Genomic DNA, 25,949 nt, shown 5'->3' on the forward strand with positions numbered 1-25,949 from the left:
AATTGACAGTTTGACATCGTTGAAACAAGGGTTAGACAATGCCTTTTAATTTATATTTTAAATTTATTAATATTTAGACCTTTTGAATTAGCAAGATTTTTGCTTAAATCTCTTTATTAATTTATTATTTGTACCATCTAGAAAATCATAATATGTACGTCTCCCCCTGTAACTTGATTTCTGTAACTTGAGAAATCAGAAGAGAAGAAGAAATCGTTGCGTAGAAAGTCGTGCTTACTATCTCCTCCATCGTTGTTATGTAAGAGGAAAAGAGCGAAAAGCTTACTTTTAGGTAGTGGCCTAAGCGCTAAAAAGTGAACATCATGCTACTCAGACTATATGCTTAATACATGCAAGTCGAACCTTGGTTTTTGGAGTTCGAAAGAGAAGGGGAAGAAGAACTTTAAAGTTAATCAAAATTTTGCCTTCTATAACTTATTTTCTTTCCTTAAGTTGAAGTGATTATTTTGTTTATTAAATTATTACTATTGGAAAGACTTAATATTTGAGAATATAAATATTACCTTATAATATAAATTATTTACATATTTGACCGATGCAACACAACTGAAGAAACCTTATCCCTATACAAGAGATTTCATCGTGGAAACCTTCATACCTCAAGGAAGGTAAAAACCACACCACAATCTTATTCACTTTAAGATTCATGTTCTTTTCTTGATTACAACTCAAAGGAACTAATTCTAGTACCTTTAACTCTCCAACGATTAACTATAATCAAAAACTCAACTCTCCAAGAAGTCAAACTCATTTCTTGTTGCAATTCTGTCACAACTCTCTCTTAACTCTACCCCAAGAAGTCAAACCCATTTCTTGTTACAATTCTCTCAAGACTCTACTCTCCAAGAAGTCAAACCCACTTCTTTCTTACAATTCTCTCAAGATTCTATTCTCCAAGAAGTCAAACCCACTTCTTGTTACACAATCAAAGAATTATTACAACTCAATAATAAACCTAGAACAAATTGATCAGACAATCAATAGTTCAGACTCGAACACAACTCGTGAACCTGGTTCTCGTGTTATTGTGACAAAGCGTGAACCTGGTCCTCATGTTGTTGTGATGAAACCCTGTGTTTTTGCTCCAATAACTATTGCTCTCAAGATGATGAATTCCATGAATATACAATAGGTATCGTTCTGGCTTTGCTGGAAAATTCTCTCAATTTATGTTTATGCAAAAATGACTCTTTTCCTTCTTTGGCTTGAACCTTTTATAGAGTTTGATTTGCCTTCATCAACTTCTACAAGAAAAGGAATAACAAATCCTTTTCCTTATTGAACTTGTCTATATTTACTTCTTTCCTTATTTGACTTGAATTGTTACTTCTTTATTTCTTTCCTTATTTGACTTGAATTGCTACTTCTTTATTTCCCTCCTTTATTTATTTCCTTATTTGTTTCTTTCATTCTTTATTTCTTTCCTTTTTTGCTCGTGTTTCAGCTCTTTCTTTATTTCCTTTTTCACTCCTTTATTTCTGCACTTTTTCTTCCTTGCCGCAATCTCTCATATTTGTACAGGTTGACTGCAATCACGTGTGAGAACCTGGTTCACCTGATAGAGTACACATAAGACAACAAGTAGTGAACCATGTTCAGTTTATCAATCATCAAAACTACTTTATATGTTCTCCTACTTCCCAACAACAACCATATTTAATTTTTACATACTAGTTAAGTGTATATATGTTGCACGTGTATATCACGTTAGTTAATAATAAACGTATATTAAAGGAACAAATTGATGTATATAATGTATATTATTAAGTACATAACTTTTTTTAAAAAAAAATAGCATATATTATTGTAATTTTTTTATATAATTATTTAATATTTCAATTGTTAATTGTTGTGACTACAACACTTCTTATATATCCTACCTATAATATAAATAATATTTTATTGATTGGGTCAGTTAAAAGATATATATTAATGACTTTTAATAAATAATTAAGAGAGGTATAATCAAGGGTTCCCTATAATAAATAACCAAGGTATTACAATAAGCATACGTATATATTTATTAGATATAATAATGGTGTCGAAATCCTTTAAAAACTGGAGTGCAAGAAGGAAGAGTACAAGTACAACTAGGAAAAGTAAAAAATTAAACTTTTCCAAGTACAACGAGGAATCAGAGTTTTATATATACACTTGCGATTCTTACTAAGGCAAGAAGAGAAATTGTTTGCTCATAATTATGGCGGAAATAATTGATAGAATATCAGAGTTGTCTGCACACATAATTTATGACATCTTACGTAAGGTTGGTAAAAATCATAATTTAAGAGAAGAAGCTCAAACGTGTATCTTGACAAAGAGATGGAGTTCAATTTGGAGATGGCGACCGGATGTGATAATCAGTAAATACAACGCCACAAAGGTTTGAAGAATAATTTGGAGAATTTTATTAAATCCGTTGATGATTCTTTGCTCCCTTATGCCGAGCACAACTTGAGAATTGAAACACTCTGCCTCTATGGCCTTGTTCATCCAGGATAAACTTCTCATATTGATCGTTGGTTGAACTTAGCAATTGAGCATAATGTTACATCTCTAAAAATTTATTCAAATTCAATGAAGAATTTGAAGTACTATAGCATACCTGATGCTCTTTATGCAGCTAAGATGCTGACTGAATTATCGCTACGACGATAGCACCAACAAATTGCAACAATTAATTAGTACATGTCGATTAATCAGGAATCTTAGTATAGATAATTGCAAGGGAATCCACAACTTGTGTGTTGCAGGCCTAGTAAATCTGGAGAAATTAGAGTTATTGGATTGTGAAGGACTCGAAAATGTGGAAATTCAGGCTCCAAATCTTGGGGTATTTGCATTTAAAGGTGCGCGCGCCTCTATACAAGCGCCAAAATACACTCGAAGTACAACCCCTGCCTTGCACGATTAATATTTTAGATGGTTATAAGACACTACAAATTCTCAAATTGGAAGCTGCCACCATGACCGATCAGAAGTTTGAATATATATTATCCAAGTGAAGTATTAGAACTAACAAGATGCTATGAAATCAAGAAAATAAAAATTGTGAGGCACAAAACTAAGAGATTCACCTTGTGTCATCAGAAGAATCTGAAGCAAGTCGACTTGTTGACTCCAAATTGGAGGGAGTTCGATTTTGAAAGTGGCAATATATGTGTATGCCTTTCTCAACTATGGATCTTTCTAACTTGAAACGAGCTAATATATTTTTTTATAAATGTGGATCCAAATATTGTACATGGAAATGTGGACTCAAGTTGGTATAACAATCTTCAAGACTTTGTTCAAAAGCTTAACTATTCCATGGGCCTGGTATTAGTAATCCTTTGCAGACAGGTATTTCTTTTTCTGATTCATATCTCTATGTAAATTGTTTTTCATAAATTCAATTTTATTGTTTTACTTGATTTTTGAATTGGTTTAATTGAACTCAGTTAATTAATTTGAGTGTATGTATGTATATGCAGTATGAAAGTATTCTTATTTATGAAGACCCAAGCGAGATTATTGTTCCACCAACTCGAGAAATAGAACTACGTACGCATTACCAATCCTTTGATGCATGATCTTGAAAAACTCGCCTATGATCTAATCGAGACCGGCCCAAAGATAATATCAATAGTGTCATATTGTACTAAGAGCAAAATGGTCCAGGTATAAATCTTGCATTATATTATTATACACACTACCTTTTTTTTTTATACATATGACTACAAATTCTCATACCGTAGTTCCTGAGGCAAGCATATGGTGCAATTTCCATGATTGTCTCTTAATCATAACACTTTGAATCTATAAATATGACCTACAACAAATTTCGAACCACCTTTTCCCACTAAAGTAAAGAGTTCGATCGACTTGTATCAAACGGGATTCACTTTAACAATTCCAATTCTATTGTTTGAATGTGTGTAAGATTACATAAGTTGAGCCCCCCTCCTTCGGATATATATCTAGTTTATGTAGTATTATATCTAAGATTTTTCATGCATTTGAAATAACAGGTATTCCACAAGACGATGATATATAGGATATAGAAAGAAGCAAAATAGAGAATTACTTAATGAAGTCAAGGGCGCTGTTGAGGATGACGGAACAACCCCTTTTTACTCTTGGCTGAAATCCACGCCCCTAATTGAGCGGATTCCCAATTTTATGTTTTAATGTGATGAATAGTCTCTATTCTCCTTGATTCAATTTATGTCTTATATATATCATTTCATTCATGTACTATTATCCATTTCAAAATTTGTCAAATTGTTTGTCATTTAAAAAATATAAAGAATCACTGGCAGTGGTTTTTGAGCCTCTATTTGGTCTACTACTCTAATTCCTGATTTTCTGCTTATGCATGCAAATATAAAATTTAATTTGTCTTGTTATAATTGTGAAGTGTAGTATTAAAAAAAGTTTGGAGTCTAGAGTGACCCATCACTCCTCGGCCTCATGACAAGTTTTTGCACGGACTTCCCAATTTTATGGGGGCATTTTATAAAAATATAATTATCTAACTTATAATTTACCTAAATCCCATATTGTAAAATCTAAATTACCTTCTATTCCTATTATTTTTCTAATTACACAAATTCCATGTTTTTTAGACATTTCGGATACATAAATTAAGAATCCGGATACATTATTGTTGATACATTATGTATCAATCTATTGCACTTATTAAGAAAAAAAAAAACTAAAAAATCAAATTAAGATCTCATAGTATCCAATTGTTGCACTAATTAAGGGGAAAAAAAAAAACTGAAAATCAAATTAAGATCCCATAAATTACACTATTCCATTCCAAATTATTGTCAAGAATTCAATCATATAGTGTAACTAATCAAAAAATTCAAAAATTAAATTTCTTTTTCTTGTTCATCGTTCTCCCTATTTCATAAAAAAAAAATCGAAATTTTGGACAAGTGAGGTGAGTTATGAACGATTTCTTTTATGAATCTTCAAGTTCATCGAATATCCTTTCGATTTTGATTCAAGATTGTCGAAAATTTTGAGATTTAAAATTCTACTCCCAGTTCATTGAAGATCCTTTCAATTCTAATTCAAAATTGTTGAAAATTTTGAGTTTCAAAATTATTCTCCTAGTTCATTGAAGATCCTTTCAATTTTGATTCAAAATTATCGAAAATTTTGAGAAGATACATCATGAAGATTATTTTCAATTTAAATTAATAAGTGTTGTATTTCTACTGGATACATTAAATAAGAAAGTGTTGCCCATAAGACTTTAGGTTTGGGATCGATACATTATTGTTTGGTAAATGTTATGTATCAGATATATTTAGTATAAATTCGAATTTACGTATCATAACTAAAAAATTAGTACATGATACATTATTATTTATGTATCTTATTTTGTTTGAAAAATACTATATTTAAAATTAAAAAAATACATTATACATGTAATTGTTCTAAATTAGCTTCTTCTTTTTGTGTGTGATACATAACACAAAGTTTATGTATCAAGTACATTTATATTGAACATGATAAACATTAATCGAAGATTCAACAACGTTAGAGTTATGTATCAGTACCTTAAATATGAACATGATACATTGCATAAAACAAAGGTTATTGTAGCAGTGATGTTTCAGATCAATGATAACACTAACAAAAACTAATTTAAGACTAAAAATAAACAAGAGACATTAAAAATTTATATCTTTGATAGTGATGGCTGTGCAATGACAGATCCAATTTTTTTCTTCTTTTTTTTGGACGTTTTTCAACAGTAGATACATTAAAAGAAAATAAATATTTTTCAAGAAAAAATTTCAACGACGATATGATTAACTAAAATTGCAGAAGTTCAATAAGATTTCAATGGGGGCAGGGGTGGAGGTAATTTTATTTTTATTTTTTAAGATGAAAAAATTAAAAAATAATAAAAGATATCAGAAATGGAAGTGATGGATAAATAATTTGAAATCATTAATTGGAAATAGAAAAGATTTGAAATTCAAAAATAGATTAATTGATGTAATTATGGAGAGATTTGGCGTGAAAAAGGGAAGGAAAATCATGGGTATGAGATTTCAAATTAATGTATCCGAAAAAAGGTACGATGGGAGGAAAAGAAGATATTTTTGATATTTTTTGAAATGGTAGGGAAAATAAGAAAATATGATAATAAATGGTGTGTAGCTAAGTAATTTTTCCTTAAAAAATATAGTCCCTTTTAATAGTAGGGTGTTGTCATACCACGAGGCAAGACCATGGATGTAATGAAAAAATAAAAAGGTATGTTGTAATTGGATCATCTATTCTATCCGCTTGAGTTTTGCTTCTCTATGGAAGTTGAGAGAATATGACTCTAACATTTTTGAAAAACAATTAAATTGAGGGTTCGGGAGCATATAATGTGTCTAGCTGGATTGGCCTTGTTATCGCTCTTGTATAGGAGTCGATAAAATTTAAATTACAAATGTTTAACCTAAAATATAGTAATTCAATATACAATAGGTATAAAACAATATATAAAATTTTCATATATTTCTTACCAAAATATTGAAAAACTTGATATACTAAACCATACATCCAATATGTGTGGGGGTAGGGGAGGGGATGCAAAGGAATTTAGAAATATCTTTTAAAAGTTTATGGTGAATTTAGTCAACTCAAGCTATTTAAGTATTCTATGGATGCAAAAATACTAGTACTGTATAGTTTAGTGTACATTTCTTGTATTCGATCAACTCAAGCTATTTAAGTATTCTATGGATGCAAAAATACTAGTACTGTATACTTTAGTGTACATTTCTTGTATTCGATCACTCAAAGGAAACAAGAAAACAAAATTTGATAGCGTTATAGTGAGAAAAAAAGTAATAGTTATCTTATTATTTCCTCTATTAATATCGTTTTAAAAACAAAACAATTTTCTCTTGCAATATTGTATAGTATGCTAAAAATAATTTAAGTATGCTAAAAAAAAAGAGAGCCAAAAATTCAAAATTAATAGTAACAATATAGTTATGTTGCATCGTTCAAATAAGTAAATAATTTATATAGGGTGATATTTAAATTGACAATTCAACTTAAGGAGATAATTTATAGATGGCAAAATTTTAATTAATTTGAAGTTCTATGTATTATGATTACCTATATAGTACAAATATTAAATTAGGAAAGAGATTTGACCAAAATCTTACTTGTTGATTTAAAAGGTCTTAAATATTAGGAAAAATTAAACAACAATTTTGTGCGTGAAAAATTCTTTTAAGGGTAAACCTTAAAAATTCCGTATCAACTTCTATGGAAAGTGTGACCAATTAGTCCAAAGAGGAATCGGAATTAAGTTTATATATAGCATAAAGTTAGTTGAGAAAATTTGGTTGATAATTATGGCGGAAATTATTGACAGAATATCAAAGTTACCTGTTCACATAATTCATGATATTTTAGGTAGGGCTTGTAAGTACGGGCTCAAAGAAGAAGCTCAAATTTGCGTGTTGTCTAAGACATGGAATTCAATTTGGAGAGGCCGACCTGATGTGATAATCTTTCAATCCAACTTTCACAACAAATCCCTGGAGAATTTTGTTCAATTCGTTGACGATTCCTTGCAGCCTCATATCGAGCAAAACTTAAGAATCGAGACACTCCGCCTTATGGATCTTTATTCTCCGGAATTGGTTTCTCATATGGATCGCTGGATCGAATTGGCAACTAAACATAATGTCAGATTTCTAGAAATTGGCATATCATGGTCGGGTTCATTGTACTACACCATACCTGATTCTATATATTCAGCAGCTAAGACGTTGACTAAGTTATCTCTATATAGGTGCAACTTTGAAATCAATCATAATAGCACCACCAACAAATTGCAAAAATTGATTGCAACATGTCCATTAATCAGGGATCTCAAGTTAAGTCGTTGCAGGGGGTTGCAGAATAATTTGTATGTATCGGGTCTAGTAAATCTAGAGAATTTGGAGCTAAGGGCATGTGAAAAACTTGACAAGGTCGAAATCCGGGCTCCAAAACTTTGTAAATTTTTACATGTTGGCTCACCTTTGCACAAACACCGCAAGACACATGAACCAGAATCGTTGCCTTGCACAATTGATATTTTAGATGGTTATAACAGTTTGAAATACCTCCACTTGGAAGATTCCACCATGACCGACCAGGAATTTGAATATCAATTGTCTAAGCTCACAGCCCTTGAAGTCTTAATACTCAAAGGATGCTATGTAATGAAAAATATTAATGTTGTGAGTGAAAAGCTTAAGAGATTCTCTTTGTGGGATTGGGGGAATGTGGAGAAAGTCAACATGATGTTGGCTCCAAATCTGAAAATGTTCGATTTTGAAGGTATCAAAATGCCCTTTTCAATCTCAACTATGGATCCTTGTAAATTGGAACGAGCCAACCTCCGATTTTTTCTGATGCCAGAGTTTAGAAATTCTTACATCTTTGGAAATGTGGAAACAAGATGGTGCAATAATATTCAGGACTTTGTTCAAAAGTTCAACTATTCTAAGGGTCTAATATTTGTAATTATTTGTGAAAAGGTAGGTTTCCCTTCTGTTTGCTCCATTCTGAAGCCTTGATTTTATCATCCACTTGGTTAATTTGTGCCTTTGTACAATGTGCAGAATAACAGTATTCTTATCTATGAAGATCCAAGAGAAATTCTTGTTCCACCAACTCGAGAGTTAAAGTTACACATTGAGATTCCTTCAATGTGCCTTGAATCATTTGCATATAATCTGATCAGGAACTTTCACCCCAAGATAGTATCGATTGTTCCCTGCACTGAAAGTAAAATACTCCAGGTATAAACATAAATTATGTACCAAAAACGACAACGTTAAGTGATTTTTCATAGGATATCTCTCCTGATGTTCAATTTGAAAAGACATTAACATATTATTCATATACAAACAATGGCGGGGAAATAGAATGTTGTATCAATAGATTAACCAATTAATATTATATTGCCTTATCTTAGCCCTCCAAGATCAAGTAAAGACCTGCATACAACAAAGACAATATACATGTCATGTCACTCATACTGTAGTCCCCAGCCTATACATATACAAACATGTAACACCTAAAACATTAAGTATATATTGTACGATTGTTTCATACTAATTATGAGGATTTGAACATATATATGACATTATATATCTTGTTTACATGGAATAATTTTTCAATGGAAAGTACTTAATTCGTAGCCCCCTCATTACATTTTGATATGTGTGACAGGTATTTCGTGAGACAACAAAAGAATCCAGAATGAAGCAATACAAGCAATCCAAGAGACTAAATGAAGTCAGTATTCATAAAGGTGCAGTTGACAATCATGAAGACAATGGGAGAAAGTCTTATATGTACTCTTGGCTCAAATCCACGTGTCTAATTGAGCGGATTACCACTTTTACATTTAAATGGGAGAAAAAAGTTGTGACTCAAGATTGAAGTCTCTTAGATATAATAAATCTTTTATATTTTTTTTCTTTATTTTATAAGTATTCTTTTGAGAGAAAATCACATCAAATATGTATTTAACACTCTATAAGAGAAAATGACTCCACACACTACATATTTTGGGTCATCAATGTTTAATTTTTTATTAATGTATACAAACTATTTAAATTATGGTTTCATTAGCTTTATATACACATTAATGAATATAACATATGAGTTATTTTAAAATTTTAATTTTTTAATAAAAAAATGAATAATAAGACATGACATGACATCGCAATAGAAGAGAGAATAATGTTTTTTATGTGTCAAGTATATTTTGAGGAAAATATGTAAAGTTGAATAATATTGTAATTATAAACCAAAAATAAATGATATTACTAGGTAATTTCTCAAACATATGTGCCTATCTAGAAAAATTTTACTCATAATAAATGGCACCTTTAACTTTTAGACATTTGATGTTTATATAGTGTTATATTGTGGACCTACACATCTGCTCAAGTAAAACATCAAATTTCTATCTCTATTAATAAGGAACTTATATTCCTCCCATCTGAATTCATAGGGAACTTGTATTTCTATTTTTAGCGAAGATGGAAAAAATATGAAGTACACTTTCAGTTTATCAAAGAAATGACAAAACAGGACAATAGTGGATGGTGAAAACTAGACATTCATTTTTTAATGTGGAACATGTGATCTTTCATGAAAATTTTTACTATGATTGAGGTATATCAATTCATACTTGTGTGAGGCTTTGTGTAATGGATAAATGGACAATTTTGTACAAGTAATCAAAGACTCATTGTACTTTTGTTAAAAGTTCAATTCTCATATACTTATATTGCATAATCTTTTTCACTATTTTCTCTATCTCAATTATTTTAAAAATATATATATTTGTATGACATTATTTAAAATCTTCTCCCGTTTAAAAAAATTTAATTTTAATGAAAGATCTTTCAAGAAATTGATTAGACGATCCAATTAGCTTATCCGCTGTTCATTTCGATTAGTGAATTTCCAATGGATTTTTTGTGATTAATATATAAGTTTCGAGCTGGATAATTTTATATAAAATGTGTCAAGCCCATGTTGTAGATAATTAGAGGTTGTGAGCCTAAAAAATCGAAATTAATTATTTGAATGGTTATTTATATTTTGAAAATTGTCTATTAAAATCCTTTTTGTTTCTTTTTCTTTTATTTTTTCAGTTACCGTACTTTTAAAAGAATCATCTTTATTGTCTCGTATATTTTTCCACCTCTAGTTTTAGGATCCATTCATATATAAAAATATTTATTTTTTTCGTAATAATATTTCAATTTATTTTAAAATCAATGTTTGGTCATCAAAATTTGAAATATAATTTTTTTTTTCAATTTGAAATTATATTAAAAAACTTGAACATCTTATAATCTATTTTTAAACTCATTTTTTACTTTTAAAATTGTATCTAAGAAAATTTAAAAAAGAACATCATTTTAAATATTCTTTACCAAATATATAACCAACGCAACTTTATCTTCAATGCCAACTCCATAATTGCAACTAGAAAAAATATATTTAGAATTTAATGCCAAATACCTAATATTAATAATAATAATAATAATAATAATAATAATCGTAACACTCATATTTTCTATGCCAATAATATTTAAATATTTAATATATAATTTAATAATATGTGTTCCACTATTCTTTTTATATATAAATTCACTTATATTTTATTAGAGGTTTATTTTATTAAATTAGTCTTATTAATTATGTTTTAAAATATTAAGTTTGACTATTAATATCTTATGCATTTATTTAGTGATAAAATAATATTAAAAAACAATATATATTTTTTATTATTTGATAAAATATATATATTAGACAAAAAAAACTTTATTTTTATGGTAAGCAAAAATAAAAATGAGATTGTAATACAATTGGTTTCAAAATAGATACTAAAAAGATTGAAAATGAAACAAACCAGGAAAGAGAAAAGCTAGGAAAGAGAAAAAAAAATGGTTGAGAAAAAGGTCAATTGACTTTGTAGATCCCATATATCATATTAAAATGAGTTTAAGTTTTGTGCACCGTCGGTGTATGAAATTTCTACACCATCAGGTACTTTTAATGAAATTTAACCATAGTAACTTATTTTAATAAAATAACAATAATTATAAAAAAGAAAAAAAATAGAATATCAACAGTTGAGTCCTACTTGGATTCTAATCATATTTATTTCCATAACTAAATTATTTTCTTTCCAAACTTAAATACAATATTGAGTTTTACCGTAGGTTTTCCCAGGATCATGCTTATGTAGTTCTTCAAAGCATCAAAATTTGTGAATTTGCTAAGAAATAATTTTTAGAGCATCAGGCGATTTTGAAACTTGACAAGCTTCTTCTACTTAGTGATTCGTTCTTATACAATATGAACAAATTTCACATTTTTTTTCTCGTTTGCCAGCATAAAAAAGCCTCTTTTGAACAATATCTTCATGAGCAAAAGAATTTCAATGTACTAAAAATAAGTGAATATAGTCTCATGAGAGGTGAATATTGTATCTTAAAGTGTTTTTATATTGTCCCCAATACGTTTGCTCTGCTCTTTAGAATGTTGGGAAGGAGTTTATTGATTGAACTTTCATTAATATTGAATATGTTTTATAATTGAAGTGTTGAAAAATATATGAGCAGATTCATTATTGTAAGCTATCTAACTTTCTTAATTGTATTTTGCAGGATTAATGGAAAAATCAAATGTAGATGTGCAAAATATAGGAGTTGAAGTTCTATTAGAAGAAAGTGACATGGAGGGAACTGGACAAACTGCTTCCGATATAGGTGTGGAAAATTCAAAAGCTCCCTACATTAGTAAGGAGTTTCAATCTCTTGATGATTCATTTAAGTTTTATCTTGATTATGCTCATCGTAATGGTTTTAGTGTGCGCCGTGGTCGTATGACTAAATCAAGGAAAGATAAATCAATAATTGGTCAAGAATTTGTTTGTTCGAAGCAAGGATTTCGTTCAAAGAAAAATTTAGAAAGCAATAAACCACAAGATGAAACTAGAGAAGGATGCAAAGCGTTGTTATATATGTCGAAGAAAGGAGAAGATAAATGGGTTGTTTGTAGGGTTGTTGCTGAGCACAATCATGAACTTGCATCTCCAAATAGTCAAAAGTTTTTGCGGTCAAAATGGAAAAATGGATACCGGCATATGTGCGTAGCACTTTTTGTGCAGGCATGTCGACAAGTCAAAGAAGTGAGAGTATGAACAAATTTTTTAAAGATTATTTGAATTCTAGTACTCCAATGAGTGTATTTGTGGTGCAATATGATAAGGCTATTGACGCTAGATATGATAAAGTAAGGGAGAAGGATTACAAGACAAAACATTCAAGACCTATCTTGAAAACTTTGTATCCTATGGAAGATGAAGCAGCGAAGGAATATACAAGAAAAATGTTTCAGATTTTTCAAGAAGAACTAATTCAGTCTCAAAAATTTATCGCCGAAAAGATTGAGGTCAAGGATGGAGCAAACATCTATAAAGTACATCAGTTTCAAAGACAAAGGCCAGCATATATCGTTAGTCTAGATCTTGCATTGAAAAGAGCTGTTTGTTCATGTCACAAGTTCGAGTTCATGGGAATTCTATGTAGACATGTACTAATGGTATTTATAAAAAAACAGATTCACTCACTTCCAATGTATTATTTATTAGATCGATGGACAAGAAACGCAACCAAAGAAAAAGCTAATGACCCCTCAAACGTAACACAAACTTTGAAACCTTCTACTTTGTGGTTTAATAACATTATGATGCATTCTATTGGGTTATCTGAACGAGCTACAAAGTCTGAAAAACATTATCAATTTGCGCATCAAAGATTATTGCAATTGTGTGGAGAACTTGATGAGCTTTCTTATGAATCTGAGGAAGATTGTGTATCAGGTGGTCAAGTTAGTGAGAAAGATCAGGAAATAAACTCATGTGAACAAAGTCAAGATGTTACTTTGCATGACCCTCCGGTAGCAACAACTAAAGGGCGCCCGAGATCTTTGAGGATGAGAGGTTTTCTAGAAGTTACTCAGAAGACCAAAAAAGTTTCGTCTCCAAAAATTAAAAGAAGATCTTCTCAAAAGCAAAAAAGGCAAACGAAAAGTGTGAAACTTAAGAGAAAGGAAACAAGGTAATTTCACTTAGCATGATGCATATTATTTCTATTGGGATTACTTTTGTAATAACTTCTAAAATTACATTTGTAGTTCAAACATTAATGCTTATTCAGAATTTTATCAAGAATATGTTGAGAACGCTGGTTGTGCTTATGCCACCTCATTTACAGTAAGAATTGCTCTTTCTTTAATCATGTCGTGTATATATTGTTTACATGATAAGATGCGTGTTGATGAATTATTATTCTCTTATCAGGATTTGATGAAAGCGGCTTCAACTCCATTCCAACAATATCGTCCTAGTTAGTGAGTAAAAAGATAGAAGATTTGGAGCTTTGAGAATAAGAAGGAAAGAGGAAGAAATAGTTCTTTAGATTTAGATTTATTAGTTTTTCTCTGTTTTTTAATTCTAAATAGTCCTTTCATAGTTTATTTTGATGTGTTTATTGTGTAAAGACAGTATTAGTATTTGGACATAATCAACAGGTAAGCATGTTGATCAATGAACTGAGTTTGCTAGTGTATATGATTTTATTACATTGTTGATTTTTTTCTAGTTACTGGATCATCTCTTGTTTGGACAAAATAGATTCCTTGTCTAGCAGGTTCTCTTGGATATGAGATCGTCTCTTATCTTTTGTTTATTTTTACTGTGTGGTTGATCCTCATCAAACAAAAAATATTTTTACTACATACTTTAGGTTTCTGATTACATCTGGTACTGATATGCCGCAAGTGCTATGCTCGGTTGCATCCTCGTGCTATCAACTGCCGCAAGAAGAAGTGTGGACACAACAACCAGTTGAGGCCTAATAAGAAGATTAAGTACATACTGAATTCTAATTGCTGCTGACTTGTAGTTGCTTGGATTTTCTTATAAAAAAATAGAGTAGTTGAATTTATTTTTTGCTTTCCTGTTCATTTTACCCTTTAGAGATTGATAGACTTGTATTTGGGAGGTATATGAAGATTTTTTGCTGCTTAAAATAAGACTCATTAATTTCGAGGCGTGTTTTGATAAATAGTTAGGAAACACATGATAGTTAATGTAGGATACTCGCAAGAAAATGATACTACTTCGGTGTGCAGGCCCCTGTGATACACCAGATGTTGTTGAGCTTTTTCTCTCTTCCTCCTCTCTCACCAGCTGCTAATAGTATCATCAGTCTATGAATTTTCTCTTCATTTCCAAAATGGCACCAGAACAAGTACAAAGATCTGGACGTAATACATTACATAAATTTTAATTTCAGTCTTTCATATTTTGTATAAAATTTCATTTCATTTCATACAATTGTACAAATTCTGAATACATTTATATTTGAAATCATAAAACGTCTCTTTTTTGCTCTTCAAATCATCTTCCATTTCTTTTACACCATGTAATATACATGTTGTTTGAATGGATAAGAGGAGCTTTATATGCATTGTTGTTGACTATTGTGAAGATAGAAATATGACATAAATCATAAGGTAGTCTAGAAATTTTTTCCAGAGAAACAAGATGGCTACAACTTTATCGTCCTTCACATTCCAATGGGTCGTGTCCAAGCAAACAACATTGATGACCTAGCTCGTTTGGCTGATGAGTATGGTTCAAGAGAGCTCCGATTGACTGTGGAACAGAACATTATTAGTACTACTAGTATCTAGTTTTATGGACAAGACAAAAGTAGTTCGTTGAATATAACTGAAGAAGTTCAAAAGCAAGCATCTCTTATGAGGCTAGCACGGAAGCACTAGATAGGTTGCCAAATTGGTGTGCACAAGTTTTGAAAAAACTAGCAGAATGACATTATTTAATGGAAGATCCAAGATACCACTATATACTTTAAAATGTGAAATTTGTTCTAATTGTATAGCGACATACCACTAGGTAGAAGAAGCTTGTCAAGTTTCAAAATCGCCTGATGCCTTTAAAAATTATTACTTAGCAAATTCACAAGTTTTGAAGCTTTGAAGAACTACATAAGCATGATTCTGGGAAAACATACGGTAAAACTCAATATTGTATTTAAGTATGGAAAGAAAATAATTTAGTTATAGAAATAAATATGATTAGAATCCAAGTAGGACTCAACTGTTGATATTCTTTTTTTTTTCCTTTTTATAATTATTGTTATTTTATTAAATAAATTACTATGGTTAAATTTCATTAAAAGTACCTGATGGTGTAGAAATTTCATACACCGACGGTGCACAAAACTTAAACGTATAAAAGATACCCTCACACGAGTATGAGTTGGTATGGCTCAACATCATAAAATTTTTCATCTTTCATAAGTAGTACATCTGTGGTGTAGTTTAGGTCCTTTAGGATGAATGGTTACGTTAATTAGGTCGCCGTTTTTAAATTTAGTTTCATGTCTTAGATAGAACGCTAGTTTGTGCTTTTTTTTTAGCTTGTACTAACGAGTTCTATGTAAGATATTATGAACAAGTACGTAATAATAATAATAATAATATATTGATGATCAACCCATTAATACAAGAAAAGAGTTCTACTATTCAACACCAAAATAAAACGAATCTAGGCATACATTATTATTAAGTACCATCCAACATCTTGGCACAGTACACTTTATTTTTGGCCTAGACCCTAAAACATATATCCCGTAGGATCAATATTCTTGGTAAAGAGTAAACTTTCCTCTAGTGTTTTTAATTGTAGGCTGATTTCCGTATTCATCAAAGTTGCCGTAGAAGGAATTGCTAACCAAGTTCACGTCCATGATAACCTTATTCGAATCCTACATAACAATATCACTGTTAAAAATAATATAGTAAAAAATGAAGTATTTGGTTATAATGAAGTTGAAGGAGACATTTACAGTAGTAAGGGTCCAGCCGCCGTTGAATTCATATCCTTCCGGGACTAGCCCGTTAGTACATTTAAAGAGCATAAGCGGAGCATAAGCTCCACTCACCGTCAAATCCCTTCCATAACCGGAAATTAGTGTTACAGCCCCAGTTTCTTTGCATCCTTTGCACTGAATGTGATTAAAAACAAATTTATCAGAAATATAAAAAACTAAACCGGATCTATACAATAAAAAAAAAATATAATCACAAGTTTGTTTTACTTTTAGGACGTGGTTAACAACGTCACGTCCGTAGTTTACCGCCCCAGACATGTAGACACATTGTCTTTTCGACAGCTCGTCACAGTGTTCACAACGAAGCTAGAACAAAAGAAAAACACGAGAGTAGAAGATGGTCAATATGCTTTCATTATAACAACTAATTATTACAAAAAAAAAAAAAAAAAAGTAAGAATGATGAATGTAAGTACAAAGTTTATATATACTTAATTTAATTACCTTAAAGAAATAAGGCATATTTCCACTATCAACCCCTCCATTTGGAGTCATTTTTTTAACATGAGACATGTCTGCTTTAATCTTAAGAAGATACTTCATGTTGGGTTAATTTTTTGTTAATAGATTGAGAACAATGGATTTGAAGTAGTGATGAGATCTAGGAGAGGTGACACTATTTATAGGAGTAAGTGGTCTGTGCAGTGCATGCATGAGGAGGGTGAGGGAGAAAATTAGATTATTTTGTTATATATTAGCCATTAGGTGTCAATTGTCATGCAATGTCAATTAATGATTTTTTTTTCCTTACAGAACTTCAACTTTATTTCAATTGAAATGCGTGTCCTATAACACAGTTTCCACTTTTCAAATAACAATTTCCAATATGTGTGTAGATTTTTACGTCATGCCAGTAATGAAAAAGAGAGGTCTTGCATAGACACCTTTTTACCTCTTAAATCATGATCATGCTAGGTTATATACATTTTACTAAAAAAAATTAGTTCTTGAATTATTTTGTATGTATAAGAGGGTGAGGGAAATAGGATAGAGTTATCTTTTTTAATAGACTCTCGAATTTAAGAAAAATGACTCCACAATCTATACACTACATATTTTGGGTCATCAATGTTTAATCTTTTACTAAAGTATACAAACTACTAATATTATGGTTTCATTAGCTTTATATACACATTATATACACTAAACTTCATATATGTTTGGATTCTTGATGTATATCACTTATAATTGGCCCATCTCATGATTCAACACCAATAAAGACTCCTTTTTCTCCATTCTACTGAAATGTAGTATTTATTTTCCTACAGTAGAGACCAGAGACTCACAAACTTTCTTGGTTAGTTAGTCTAGCCACAAGTAAAGATGTAGAGATGGACGTAGAAACTAAATTTCCCAATTTTAAAAAATAAAAAAAAATAGTATTAAAAAAAGAATAATATTATATGACATTCCATTAAAAGTGTGCACTTTGCATATTCTTTAAGAAATTAATAGAAATGATTTTAGAAAAATAATTAATGTTAAATGTAATAATAGAATAAAAAATGTCTATCTCTTAATATGCTAAAGTAAAAAATTAATTGTTTTAAAAAGTTAATTTTTTTAATAAAAAATGAATAATATGACATAACATGACATCTCAATAAGAGAGAGAATAATATTTTTTATGTGTCAAGTATATTTTGAGAAAAATATATAAAGTTGGGTGATATTGCAGTCCTTAGCGGTATAAGTAATATTACTAAATAATTTCTCAAACATGGATGACTATCTAGAGAAATTACTCACAATAAATGACACCTTTAACATTTAGTAGCTTTTAAACATTTGATGTTTATAAAGTATTATATTGTGAACCTGCATATCTGCTCAGGTAAAACATCAAATTTCTATCTCTATTCATAAAGAACTTAATTCCTCCCATATGAATTCATAGGGAACTTATATTTCTTTTTTTAGCGAAGATGAAAAAATATAAAGTACACTTCCAGTTTATCTAACAGAGAAATGAAACAAAACAGGACAATAGTGGGTGGTGAAAACTAGACATTCATTTTTTAATGTGGGACATGTGATTTTTTAATGGTGAAAACTAGACATTCAATTATGTCGAAAGAGACGGCTGGAGAAAATTCAGATGCGGAAAAAGACCGAAAATTTCTCTAAAATAATACTACTAATGCTCATATATAAAAACGTCAAAATCAAATGTCTCAAAGCTAATTAAGTAATTAAGGTGCTTAGGGAGCCCTAATTGCATTGGCAGCCTTGATGGCCTTTTTAATCTCATCCGTGTTCCAAGAAATAAGTTTCTTTTACAAGAATATTCAGCTAAAATGGATCTTTGTTAATCCTAAATTTAATCGTAGCAATCAATTGAACAACCAATCGCTTCATGACTTTCATTTCTATTCTTCCACTTTCTAAATCCCATAGGAATCTATGTCAGCAGTACCAGAACGCAGCAATAACAATTACAGACGCAAGAAATTCAACTAGTTGGAATTAAGATGTACAACTGGTTTATCACCGAAGCTCAAGCGAGCAAACACATTCAATATGAGGTGTGTGTGGAAACATGTCGACTGGTTGTAAGCTACTCAGTCTATAACGTCCCTCTATATTCTGCTCCGGCTGCATTTGAAATATGTCATGGACGTTAGCAGAGTGGATGATAAATAATTATGGACTAATATGAAAATTCGAATACTCACCACACCATAGCAGAGATAATTAAGATCACGAGCACAGGTGGCAGGATTACACGATACATAAATGATGCGTGATGCTCTCAATCTTAGCAAAAATTTGATCAATTTTATGTGCATTCCAGGGCGATTAGGATCTGCAGGTTCGGCAACATAATATTAATGTAAGCAAGTTTATGGGAACTCCAAAGGTGCACCAGGAAAAAGGTAAAGATTGCAATGTATCAAGTAGACTAAGTACTAAATCATGGTCTCACATGCCATTCACATAACATACTTGAGAATGCCATCGGAGACCTCATTTCGAGACCTGCATAAAATATTATCTACCACAGGAAGGCAACTTTATGTTGAGACGTTTAACTATAGGGAAACAACTTCCTCGTTCATTGCTTTTTGGAATAAACATTCTATGTAAACATGAAATTTTCTTATTCGGAAGGATAAGCCAATATTAAGAATCCTTAACACATTGTAAACAGAAGATTCTATGAAACTTCCGAAATTTCCATTATAGTTATACGGATATGTACAAGGTGGCTACTTCAGGCTGTCTTCTTACTATGGCTCATACCACAAACTGTGACCAAAGTTCTTCGCCTTTGCCATCTAGTTGTTGTGTTGATCTCCATCTTTTTTCATTGAAGGGGACAAGAACAGAAATCAAACCTAAAGACCTGGCCAAAAGCAGATCAAACATCCTGTTTTAACATGACAGAGGCGATGCTTCCTTTCTAAACAATTTTCACACTTCAATGTACGTTAGTTATTTCATTCTGAATATTCTTATACCAGCAGGAGTGTAGGACTACTAATCTTACGATATCACCCTGCTGCCAGGTAGTGAATTGGGAACTTAAACTGAAAGGGCATTCACAGAGCAATTTAGTCCCGGGAGACTTAACCAATAAAACATTCCCCAGCGTCATACAACGAAGGTTTTGTTAAAGCAATGGAAGTTAAAGCTTCAAATGAAACATATCATCCATCAGGAAAACAAGAAGAGAATAACCTGTGATAACAATGTCAGGCTTGGGCAAGTTGCTGGCGAAGGTCGAATCAATTTTATTCAAATCACCTTCGATGAAGGTTGCATTATTGATGAAATTTAGAGTGGCATTTTGACGTGCATCTGATACAGCTTGAGCTACTACTTCAAAACCATAAACATGCTTCACCCTGCAAATTGAAATAGAAATAAATGTCAGATCAGCAAAATCTAGAACGTTGCAGCTCAGAGAAGAAAACCTATATACCTTTTGGCCAGTGTAAGGCCAATGGTTCCTGTCCCACAAAATAAATCAAGAACAATTTCAGACCCATCTCCTTTAAGAAATGCACAATCCTCAATTAATTTATAGAGAACATCAGCCTGCAAAGTTCAAGAGTTTGTATTTAGCACCAAATTTTTTTAAAAAAAAGGGAAAACCAAACAGGGTTTGGAAGTATAAACGGAAGAGATCAAGGTACTGGCCTAGCCATTTCTTTACCAAATACCTGACGTGTGTTCGTTTGAAAGAAAGAGTTTGCTGAAATCTGGAAAGTAAGCCCTCTCAAAATCTCTGTGATGGTAGATTTTCCATACAACGTATATTCCTTCTCCCCAACAGATGTGTTGCCAATAGAAGTATTCACATTGTTAACAATGCTTACCTGTTAAATATCAATGACAAAATTTAGTAGCGATGATACCATAGATTATTTTTCTATAGCAGATGCAGACTGACCAATAAAAAAGTAACTTTGTGGAAAATAGAAGGTTCGGTGGCATCTCAAAAGAACGCAATGGCCAATGGGTCCACCTATAGGAGAGAAGAGCTAATTAAGAAATTGACTCATGAAACCAGAACTTGGCTCACGATGGAAGTACTTTAGTGGTCGAAGTAATATGATTCCCAGAGTAAGCAATCAATATAGAAAGTTCTTCACCTAAAGAGACAAAAGAATGAAGTTATCTGCAATATGTTAAACCTACCACTTCAGGAATAGTTGCGATTTTCTCAACAAGGGGCCTCAAGCATTCAGGATTGTCAGAAGAAGTTACAAAGTTAACCATAAGTTCAGGAAGACCAGTTTCAATATTCCTGAAAGGAAAGGCAGTAAGAAAAATTATCGTTAGGTGCAACGTACATCATACAAAAGATATGAACTTTATATACAGCATGACACAGACTAAAGCTTCCTGGGGAAGAATCTGAAAAATGAAAGGCTTGAGACTTGCTCAAGAACCTAAGAATTCAGCCCCAAAACATAATCTGAAACACCTAATAGTAAAACTATATACATGGCTACTCAAGGATCTTGCCAGCCACCCCAATGCCCTATCCCCACGGCCCCACCCAAAAAAAGAGAGGAAGAAACGGATGATGACTTCAATGCTTTATTCACAAAGGGCAGAAATAAGATCAAATACCTGCCTGATCTAAGCATTAGATGCTTCAGAAAGCCCGTGTGAGAGTGCACATTCCACGGAGAAAGCCCCAACTCTGGATCCCGCCAGCATTCTTGCACAGTTGCGAGAACCTAAATCACAAAATCATTTTTATACAATAAGAAATTACATCATACAAAGAAAAAAAAAATAAAGCACAAATATCACCGTCGAAACAAAAAACCCATATCAAATCATGACTAATCGAAGGCAGAATTGAAAAATAATAGATGGAAAAATTTATTCCAAGCTCAAATCTGTGAAGAGTACAAATGAGGGAAACAAGATGCTCTCAGAGCTGTCTAATTGCATCATTAAGGCTCCTGCTGCAGAAAAATCTACACATAAAGATCAACATGAGCCAATTATAAGTGATAGGTCTTGAATCAGGTTAAACCAACGTAAATGAGCTAGAGGACAACTTCAATTTATTGGTGTTCTAGCTTAAGGGAGTTGGTAAATGTTCTAATCTCTCTTCACACCCTATAGTAAAATGACAACCTCGAACTCAGAAAATCTCATTTCTGTCTCTTCAATTCCAGGTATCCTAATATGTCTGTAATTTGCTATCATCTTTACTAGTGGAGTAAAAAAAAAAAAGAAAAAAGGGATTTTGGAGTTATCTGCCATCTCAATTCAGATTCCTTCTCAACCTAGTACTCCTCCTTCCTCTTCACCTCTGTACACCTGTGCTACCATCAATAACTTCTAGGTTGATATGCTAAATATTGTTGGAGATGTGCTTCCCTATCTCTGTTACCACTTTGAAGCTGATGTATCCGTGAAACTCATGCATATTTTCATTCTCTTTATCCTAGACATTATGATGCTTTCTTCTCCCCTCCTGGACTCCATAATCCTCTACAATGACCGTCCTCCTCCAAGTTGCACAACTCTCATTGCCAGATTTCTGAATCCATTTTTCAAATAGTGCTTTATTAATGCTTTTTTAATGCATTATGATGTTATTTTTAATATTTTGCCTTAAATCATTTTACCCTAACCCCCTATTTCTTAGGAGATATGCTACATTCCAGTTTACCACATAAAACTTATTTGCCTCTTAATGTCTCCAATTTCAAAATCACAGCTCTCTCTGCTGGCAAATACAAACCTAAAGTATGTGGTTATGCTCAATAGTGTGCTACTAATGAATACCTCTTTACCCCCCCCCCCCCCTCTTTTTGACAGTTTATCTGTCTTTTCCCATTCCTTTACACTTCCTCCCTACAATATGCTTGTTTACTTCACACACCTCATAAACGGTAAGTCCATCGAAACTTAAAAGACCATGTACAGTTAAAAAAAAAAGGAGAAAAAGGCAGACGTTTGGCAACTAAATCTAGCTACATTCAATGGCACATACCATACCTCATTTGCTGAATCACTTTGCAATAAGCACTTATTCACATTTAAAACTTTATCAAAAAATCCAGGGGCATGCAGACCCAAAGCATAGACACATTCATCAGTAGATTTCTCTTGCAGCTGTTCAGCAGGTACCCATCCCTTTGGACCAAAAGAGAATTCCATCTGCATCACATGTAATGAAAAGACAGTAAACATATCAGCTTTCCACTTGTCGAAATTCGTTCTCTCTTCTTTGTTTTTCCTTTCTTGTTTCCCCTTTAGATTTCTGAACATCAGAACTATTATTGCTCACATATAATAGTAATAAGAAGGCAAAACCAGCAGGTGAAATAAGAAGGTGGACAAAATAAAGAAAAATTACTATACACATACAAAGAAACCAACATAATTTTTCATAAGTAAAGGAAATTTACTTTCAGAATCTTCATATAGACTTTATAATAAAACAACATTATATCACTGCGCCTATAAAAAAAAAAATCTAGCATCTTTTAATGCAATGCAACCGTAATCAATAGCCAACCTTGATCTCCCTTAAACTAGTCACCCCACTCATCTAACTTTTAGCACATTATCATTTCTCCTTTATTTTTGTCTATTCTTCTTGAAAATCCCCTTATATTAAATTTAAATTTTTTTTAAGTAATTTAGATAAAATGCTAATGCATTTGGTGCTCCATGATTTCTCTCTCTCTCTCTCTCTCTCTCTCTCTCTCTCTCTATATATATATATATATATATATATATATATATAACTAGAGAGGGAGAGAGAGAGAGAGAGGCGCATTATTTTTGTGTGTGTATGTTTAAGTGTGTTGTATAAACCAGACCATCTAGTGGAGAGAGGCGCATTATTTGTGTGTGTGTGTGTGTGTTTAAGAGGCATGAAATTATTTAACGCCTTGCCAGGAAAAAAATGCACCTTTTCTCTCTATTTGAACAAATCATCTGATTATCAAAATGTTTCCTTATAACATATATTACAATATAATTCCATTCTTCCAACCATGACTGCCAAGCCGAATGAAGCATTGGCAGTCAAAAGTATGTCTAATTCTTCAGACTCCTGACCACAACAGCAAAAATAAGCAATATACAAATAAAGCAAAGGTATGCAACCAAAAAGGAAAAACTGCCAAGCAATGCTGTCTTAGATTGCATTAGTAGTAACAGTAAGTAGAATTTCTAGTCAAAATATTTCCAAAATAAAAATTCGGTTGGATCCTTTACTGACCTTGTTCCTATAGTGAAATTGGATATCACAGGGAACAATGGGTTTCATGACACCCGCAAATTCTGGTTCTTGATCAGAAAACTTGCCTACATGAACAACCAGGTCACAAACTTGTTGCTCTTTGGCCTTGAGCTGGGCTTCATACGACAAACTCTGCGTCTTGCAACCTCCACAGTGTGATGCATATTCACATGGTGCTTCAACGTAGTCTGAATGAGGTGTTATTGTTTTCAACTTCTTTACCTGCCCTCCTTATCAACATGCATAACATCAATCAACACATTGGCACAAGTACTAAAAGATCACAATAAATTTACATCTCTATACTATCCTCGCCAATTGAAAGAAAACACGCTAAATCATTCAAAACAAAAATAAATATATACATTGCAGTTAATCAAACCGGAAACGATAAAAAGCAGACACCTCGGCGTAATTATCTTTTTTGCGAGTGACACGGCCAATGAATCGTTCTCCAGGGAGTGCACGATCACACATGAGTACAAAACCACTGTCAGCAACCTTACAGACGCCTTTTCCTTTGAAAGCAAGGGATTCGCATACTAGCTCCAGTGTTTGCCCTCGCTTCGGATAATAAGACTTATTAGACTTGTAATTGTTGTTATTGCTAGTACTAGAAACCGATTCCCGTGCATTTTCTTTTGGAATTACGTTCAATTGAATGTCTTCAGTATCTTCAACGGGGGAAAGAGAAGCGAGAGTGGTGAATGAACGTGAACGTATTGATGCAGCTGCCGTTCGAGCACCGAATTTGTGGAGCCATATGTTAGAAGGAACGGAGCGAATGCCAAAAGTAGCCGCCGCCGCCGCCGCCATTTTCAGTCGGAGTAACTGCTAAACCATAGGCGCCGGAAAATAACTCCGACTCCGAGTACGTAAGATACTTGGCGGTTTTAAGGATAGGGCGGCTAAAAAGAAATGAGAAATCACAAAAATTCTGATTTAACGGTCGGGCTGGCTGGCTGGCTGGATCGCTCTATCTAGTGGGCTTATTTATTCGTTGGGCTATAGAATTGCATAAGCTAATGTTAAGGATTGGGTTTGGGTTTTCTACGACTGGATTTTAGGCCCATTTTCTAGTAAGGCCGGATGCCGCAATAAGGTTATGGTCAGAGTACACTCTTACCATTTTTTAGATGGAAAAATTACAGAAATCTCACCTTTTAGTTTACTTATTACCATTATTCCCTATAAGTTCTACAAATCTCCAAAATCTCTCATTTTCGCGCATCAGATTAGTGTATCATGTATAAAATGTAATGTATCTTACTTAACGATTAATGTATCTCGCGCATCAGATTAATATATCAGTGCTTATATTATTGTATCCATTTGAGGGATTTCTGTAATTATAAACTTTTAAGGGATAAATTGTAATTTTGCCTTAAAAGTATGTGATTTTTGTATTTTGCCCTTTTTAGATTCCACTTCACTAAATATATTGTTGTTGTTATTTGTTGTTGCTGGATGGTGAAAAATTGGGATGGTAACTGCTTTTAGCTTGAAAAACTTCAGACTCAGTTATAAAGTTTGGCTTTAATAGTTTAAAGTTTAAACTTTAGACTGAATTTTGAAACTTCATGCTTGGATTATGAATGATTAAACACTAAATGTTTTTTTAAAATTGATTACAATCTAAATGATGCTCTTAAATAGTCTTTTGCACTTTGCATGAATGTCCTATT

At 32.1% G+C, this 25,949-nt stretch overlaps 4 protein-coding genes across 4 annotated transcripts; 2 read left to right on the plus strand and 2 right to left on the minus strand.

Annotated features, from left to right (window-relative positions):
• Positions 1-7,385: 7,385 nt before the first annotated feature.
• Positions 7,386-12,443, plus strand: LOC125820825 (uncharacterized). The gene is made up of 5 exons (XM_049500261.1): positions 7,386-8,561; positions 8,646-8,825; positions 9,259-9,340; positions 12,222-12,323; positions 12,424-12,443. The coding sequence occupies exons 1-5, from the start codon at positions 7,386-7,388 to the stop codon at positions 12,441-12,443; spliced, it is 1,560 nt and encodes a 519-aa protein (XP_049356218.1).
• Positions 12,444-12,726: 283 nt separating this feature from the next.
• LOC125820826 (protein FAR1-RELATED SEQUENCE 5-like) lies at positions 12,727-13,969 on the plus strand. Its single transcript, XM_049500262.1, has 3 exons — positions 12,727-13,676; positions 13,753-13,831; positions 13,919-13,969. The coding sequence occupies exons 1-3, from the start codon at positions 12,727-12,729 to the stop codon at positions 13,967-13,969; spliced, it is 1,080 nt and encodes a 359-aa protein (XP_049356219.1).
• A 2,314-nt stretch (positions 13,970-16,283) lies between these two features.
• Positions 16,284-17,033, minus strand: LOC125820827 (uncharacterized). Its single transcript, XM_049500264.1, has 4 exons — positions 16,983-17,033; positions 16,785-16,844; positions 16,494-16,652; positions 16,284-16,412 (listed from the first exon to the last, which is right to left on the minus strand). The coding sequence occupies exons 1-4, from the start codon at positions 17,031-17,033 to the stop codon at positions 16,284-16,286; spliced, it is 399 nt and encodes a 132-aa protein (XP_049356221.1).
• A 1,838-nt stretch (positions 17,034-18,871) lies between these two features.
• LOC125820706 (uncharacterized) lies at positions 18,872-25,192 on the minus strand. The gene is made up of 10 exons (XM_049500128.1): positions 24,670-25,192; positions 24,244-24,486; positions 23,010-23,171; positions 21,621-21,730; positions 21,183-21,291; positions 20,705-20,860; positions 20,464-20,579; positions 20,220-20,386; positions 19,214-19,344; positions 18,872-19,133 (listed from the first exon to the last, which is right to left on the minus strand). Exons 1-10 carry the CDS (start codon positions 25,078-25,080, stop codon positions 19,026-19,028), a joined length of 1,713 nt encoding a protein of 570 aa, XP_049356085.1. The 5' UTR covers positions 25,081-25,192; the 3' UTR covers positions 18,872-19,025.
• Between the last annotated feature and the right edge of the window lie 757 nt (positions 25,193-25,949).

The sequence above is a fragment of the Solanum verrucosum genome, unplaced genomic scaffold (assembly GCF_900185275.1).
Source record: "Solanum verrucosum unplaced genomic scaffold, falcon-dt-bn FXZP01000117.1, whole genome shotgun sequence".
NCBI classification, from domain to species: Eukaryota; Viridiplantae; Streptophyta; class Magnoliopsida; order Solanales; family Solanaceae; genus Solanum; species Solanum verrucosum.

What these genes read in the sequence shown, in the direction of transcription:
- LOC125820825 (XM_049500261.1), top strand. Translation starts at nt 7,386, where the DNA reads ATGGCGGAAATTATTGACAGAATATCAAAGTTACCTGTTCACATAATT. An exon ending in TGAAGTCAGTATTCATAAAG is followed by an intron (nt 9,341 to 12,221) that starts GTGCAGTTGACA and finishes TGTATTTTGCAG; the next exon opens with GATTAATGGAAAAATCAAAT. An exon ending in ACAAACTGCTTCCGATATAG is followed by an intron (nt 12,324 to 12,423) that starts GTGTGGAAAATT and finishes TAATGGTTTTAG; the next exon opens with TGTGCGCCGTGGTCGTATGA.
- LOC125820826 (XM_049500262.1), top strand. Translation starts at nt 12,727, where the DNA reads ATGTCGACAAGTCAAAGAAGTGAGAGTATGAACAAATTTTTTAAAGAT. An exon ending in CTTAAGAGAAAGGAAACAAG is followed by an intron (nt 13,677 to 13,752) that starts GTAATTTCACTT and finishes TTACATTTGTAG; the next exon opens with TTCAAACATTAATGCTTATT. An exon ending in CTTATGCCACCTCATTTACA is followed by an intron (nt 13,832 to 13,918) that starts GTAAGAATTGCT and finishes TTCTCTTATCAG; the next exon opens with GATTTGATGAAAGCGGCTTC.
- LOC125820827 (XM_049500264.1), bottom strand. Translation starts at nt 17,033, where the DNA reads ATGACTCCAAATGGAGGGGTTGATAGTGGAAATATGCCTTATTTCTTT. An exon ending in ATATGCCTTATTTCTTTAAG is followed by an intron (nt 16,845 to 16,982) that starts GTAATTAAATTA and finishes CTTTTGTTCTAG; the next exon opens with CTTCGTTGTGAACACTGTGA. An exon ending in GCGGCTGGACCCTTACTACT is followed by an intron (nt 16,413 to 16,493) that starts GTAAATGTCTCC and finishes ATTGTTATGTAG; the next exon opens with GATTCGAATAAGGTTATCAT.
- LOC125820706 (XM_049500128.1), bottom strand. Translation starts at nt 25,080, where the DNA reads ATGGCGGCGGCGGCGGCGGCTACTTTTGGCATTCGCTCCGTTCCTTCT. An exon ending in AAAGTGATTCAGCAAATGAG is followed by an intron (nt 21,731 to 23,009) that starts GTATGGTATGTG and finishes TTTGTGATTTAG; the next exon opens with GTTCTCGCAACTGTGCAAGA. An exon ending in ATTATCTCTGCTATGGTGTG is followed by an intron (nt 19,134 to 19,213) that starts GTGAGTATTCGA and finishes TTTCAAATGCAG; the next exon opens with CCGGAGCAGAATATAGAGGG.